This window comes from Sinocyclocheilus anshuiensis, unplaced genomic scaffold, assembly GCF_001515605.1.
Source record: "Sinocyclocheilus anshuiensis isolate Anshui unplaced genomic scaffold, SAMN03320099.WGS_v1.1 scaffold943, whole genome shotgun sequence".
NCBI lineage: Eukaryota > Metazoa > Chordata > Actinopteri > Cypriniformes > Cyprinidae > Sinocyclocheilus > Sinocyclocheilus anshuiensis.
In genome coordinates this window covers 208,833-213,738 of record NW_015542391.1, presented here as the reverse complement: position 1 = coordinate 213,738, position 4,906 = coordinate 208,833, and the positions used below count along the sequence as shown (strand labels likewise).

Genomic DNA, 4,906 nt, shown 5'->3' with positions numbered 1-4,906 from the left:
TTTCCTATTTAGCACCCAAACTCTGGAATAATCTACCTAACATTGTTCGGGAGGCAGACACACTCTGTCATAGGGCTGGGTGACATAGCTAAAAAATATATCAACAATGTGTTTCATATCGTTCCGTATTCCGTACATTTTTTATAACCTTTTTTAAAACAGAGCAATAGAAAAAAAAGTTTACAAAATTGCAATATTGTTTAAATTGTTTCTGAAATCTCAGTACAGTTATATCAAGGTAGATTTGAGTGATGCTCCCCTTTCTACAGCATAAAGGCCTTATAAATTATAATTAGACTGAAGCAATTCATCTACACTTTGACTGTATATATACAAGCCTAGCAACCTGGTGGTCATTACTGTGTTTCACTCGCTGAGTGAAACTAAATGTGTAATACTGTACGTCAGTATCCATGTGTGAGGCACACATAAATGCATATATGCTTAAACCGGCTTTAACTTACAGTAAACCTGTTTTTTTTTTATTCTTTAAACAGAACAGCTTGTAACACTCCAAAGAGAAAGGAAAACTTGAAATCGCATCATATGACCCCTTTAAGGAAACTTTTTACTTGTTTCCCGAGGCCACAGGAGGGCGCAATGAGCAAAATAATGAAGCGCATTAAACTGTCAATTCAATTAACTGTCTATAAAAAACATGCATAACGTCTAAATGAACATATATAAATCAAATATAATTTTGTAAACTGCATAAACAATTATGAACAAAACAGCATCATATGCATTGCTTAGCCTAATACAAAGAGCCAAATCGCTGATCACACAGATTGCATTTAAAAACATGAGACGCAGTGAAATGAAATAAACCTTCAAGTGCAGCAGTCATTTTTGTCCGTCTAAAAATGTGCTGAATATGCGTTCTGTGTGAATGGCGTGGTTTCGGTTTTAACCCATTCAAGATCTTCTTGAGCTACTATATCTCTCTAATATTTTGAACAAATAACACATCAGCGGCGCATCTCTTGGGCTAGACCAGGGGTAGGCAAGTTCGGTCCTAGAGAGCCGCAGCCCTGCAGAGTTCAGCACCGATGGAGTCTTGGTTCCTTGCCGCTGTCGCCTCTGGCTTGCTTAGTTGGGGACACTTAATCTCCAGTGATATCGTCGACATGATTGCACAGATACTATTTAAATTGAACTGAGCTGGATGATGACATCACTGAATTCAATGATGAACTGCCTTTAACTGAAAATTGAGTGTTTACTATTGTCATTTTGCATTAATGACACTATTTTCCTAATTAATGCTGTACAGTTGCTTTGACACAATCTGTATTGTTAAAAGCGCTATATAAATAAAGGTGACTTGACTTGACATTCACTCCCTGAATGTATGCATCTTTCCCAGTATACCTCACTACATGTATATTTTTCTGTTAGTCTATTTTCACATATGTGATTGTGCAGGGCTCATGATGACCAACACTTGGAGTAACCCTGTTGAACTCTGATAACCTTGATCCAGCTATTTTTTTTTTTGCCAATAAACCTCCTTTTATCCTTTTTATATAATTTTGTACTTATTGTGATTTTTTTTGAATTGAATGCAACCTAGGGTAATTAATACAATATATACACACATCCTGGACTGTATACAACAATTAAATGATATATATAATATTAAGATCTAGTAAATCTTAAATTGATATTCAGTTAATTGTACATTACATATTTTAAATTAACTTCATTACAAAAAAAAATATTTACTGCAGCTGCCTGACATCTTACGCGCATACCTCCACATGCATGTTTTTAGACCTCTACATTGTTTTCCAATTTGTTTTCACTTACCATTTTGCTGCAGCAGCATAATGGCCATCCTTTTCAAGCACTGCAGCCCAGCTCATGTAGAGATCTTTCAGCACAGGGTCCTCCGGCTGGAGTCTGGCTCTTGCTAAAGCTATGGCCTCCCTGAGGATTTAATGTAAACACAAACATTACCTTCTGCTCAGGCCAAACACCACTGACGTAACACACAATTGCCTATTGTGATGTTTCTAACCGGTAGAACTGGTGGCTCTTCAGAAGGTTGATGGCCTCATAGAGTTTATGGATGGAGACGAGATGTGATGCTGCTTTGAGGAACTGCTCGTGGTGGCAGAGCTGCTTCACATATGCCTCTACAGTCCTGGCCCACACTTGATAGCCAGCTGAGAGAGGGTCAATGTCAAATAGGGATGTCCAGAAAAATAAAAAGGAGAAATCTTTAAATGCATGTGCCAAATTTATAGAACCTATAGACCTTTGCGTTTATGCTTGTGTGATTTTTTGAAAAATATTTATACCTAATTTTAACCAAAAGTTTGAAGTTTTAATGGCTTGAAAATGTAAAGTGGTGTAACCATATATAAAGCATAAAATCTAAAGTAGTAATTATTAATGACATCTTTGAAAATGTGTGTACAAACCATTATGTGTGTGTAATTCAATAACAAAAACAAAAGTAAAAGTAAAAAATCATGAATTTTCTTGGGGTCATTCCACTTGACATTTGAAAACTTGTACAAACCTTGCAATATGTCAAAAAAAAAAAAATTACATATCACATGAAAACAACATGTTTGTTACACCACAATTGCTGGTAACCATTTTTTAATTTTTAATAAAAGTTTGTGACGTATTGTTCAAGAAATTAAGTCTGTTTAGACTTTTTTCTGTATTATTAAACTTTTTTACTTTTTTGACATTTCTGACATTGAACGTAAAGGGGTCATTTATATTGACCCATTAATATAAAAATATATATGAATAATTATATTTTTATTTATTTACATTTACTTTGTTTTTATAATTATAGATATTTTTTTACTTTACAGATAAAGTAAAACTTTGTTCAACAGCCATAATACTGCCAGATGTCTTACCCATTGGAGCTAAACTGAGGAGATGGTCAGTCAGTTCTCCTTTCTCTGCAGCAAGATTTATTGCTCCAATCAGATCTCCTTTCCACAGCCTCAGATACACCATTGAGTCATAATGACCAGCCTCCACGTGGCTCTCCTCTGTTCAAAACACCACATCAGTGACTCCATGATTCACCTCATATCTTCAGCATACTAGCAGATACTGACACTACCCTACACTGGGTTCAGCTGTTTCTGTGCCTGACTCACCTTCCTCCTGAAACATCCTGTAGAGGGCATCCCTGTCTGTGAACAGGCCAAGCTGAATATGATCTGCAGATCCTGGAACACATGCTCCGCTTTGCCCTGAGAACCAGAAGGGAAAGGAAATACGCTATGTACATTGTAACTACTTGTTTCTTCTCATTCTGTCAGAGCGTGGCTTTCTCTTTTTTAAAGACAGATCTAAAATTTAATGAAAAAAGTAAACGATATACCATAGCAGCCTTTCCAATGTTTTTGATTTCAATGTCAATGACACGTAACATCATACATATTTTTTTTCTATTAATGTATTTATTTAAACTTATTTAACATTAATTGATAAATTAAATTAACTAATAAATTATTAATTAACTAATATTATTGTTAATAACATAATACTAATTATTATTATTATATACAATAATAATTACAATACTAACCGACCATTACAGTTGCCAAGCAATGTATCAACAAGCCGCAAATATTATAGAATATGTGGTCACAAATGCATTTATTTAGCTGCATTTTACAATCAATTCAGAATCTGAACAATCCATTTCATAATCAGTTTTTCTGCATGATGCACGCTTAAAAAAAAAAAAAAAAGTAAGAGTAAGTTGCAAGATAATGAGAAAAATATCTTGACTACACACAGACAAAGCAGAGACTGACCTGGTTTCTCTCTTTTCTTTTCCTCTTTGACCTCCCTTTTAACTGCATGACTGAACTTTTCTCCATTCTGAACCCTCTCAGTGCCACGTGTGTCCACACTGCTCTCTCTGGACCAGCCTGTGACCCCAATGATAAAGGTTATTCATCAGACGACACCCAGACAACCGGAGTGACATTTCAAAGACTGCGCTGGAAGCACAAAAGCAAGAGGAAGCGGAAGAGACAGCGAATGATGAAAGCAGGAAAGATGGGCCGTTACCCGTGACGGATGGACCGTCTGTGTTCTCCCTCTCCTCTTCCTCCTCGTCATTGTCTGATTGGCCCTCTTCTGCTCCACTGCCTGCTGCTCCTTTAATTTCTTCACCTAAAGGCAATTCCCTTTCTTCTGCCTTCATCCCTCCTTTTTCTGGTGCCTTCTTTTTCTTCTTGGACTTTTTCTGCGGTCCTCTCTTTTTCCCCATCTCAACACGTTTCTTAGCTGTTGATGAAAACATTAAAGGTATGTGTACAGTTAATGATTAAAATGATTTATATATCATTTATATATTTTAGAGCTTTTAGCTCTATTTCTTAAAAACATGAAAAAAAAGCAAATTACAAACAACATGACAAATACAATAGAACAAGAATATAAAGCTCTTTTAGAAATTTTTTTTTTTTTTTTTTGAAGGAAATTAATACTTTTATACAGCAAGGACACATTAAACTGATCAAAAGAGACAGTAAAAACATTGAAAATGTTACAAAAGATTTTATTTTTAAGGTTTGCTTTTTTGTAATGGCTGCTGAAACTTCAGCATTGTCACCACAGGAACCATTTACATTTTAAAACTGAAAAAGTTATTTTAAATTGTAATAATATTTTACAATATTGCATTTTACAAGAAATGGAGATTGGAAAGCTTAAGAAACTTAACATAACATTAAAAAAAAAAAAAAGACGTCAAACCTTTCTCTTTGGAGTGTTACAAGCTGTTCGTGAATAGATAAGATCCCTAAAGTTGCAAAGACTAAAGTCTCAATAATCCAAAGTGATATTCTTTATAAAAGTTAAAACTGGTCCATGCCCTCCTAAAATGCCTCGTTCAAACACGCCCCCACATGTCTAC

At 35.1% G+C, this 4,906-nt stretch overlaps 1 protein-coding gene across 1 annotated transcript in view; it reads right to left on the bottom strand.

The window, feature by feature from the left end:
* LOC107692773 (gem-associated protein 5-like) overlaps positions 1-4,906 on the bottom strand; it is a 20,276-nt gene that overhangs the window by 4,162 nt on the left and 11,208 nt on the right. The window contains 6 exon segments of the mRNA XM_016491949.1: positions 1,810-1,929; positions 2,021-2,168; positions 2,883-3,020; positions 3,132-3,326; positions 3,798-3,914; positions 4,057-4,275. Coding sequence (XP_016347435.1) covers positions 1,810-1,929; positions 2,021-2,168; positions 2,883-3,020; positions 3,132-3,326; positions 3,798-3,914; positions 4,057-4,275 — 937 coding nt within the window.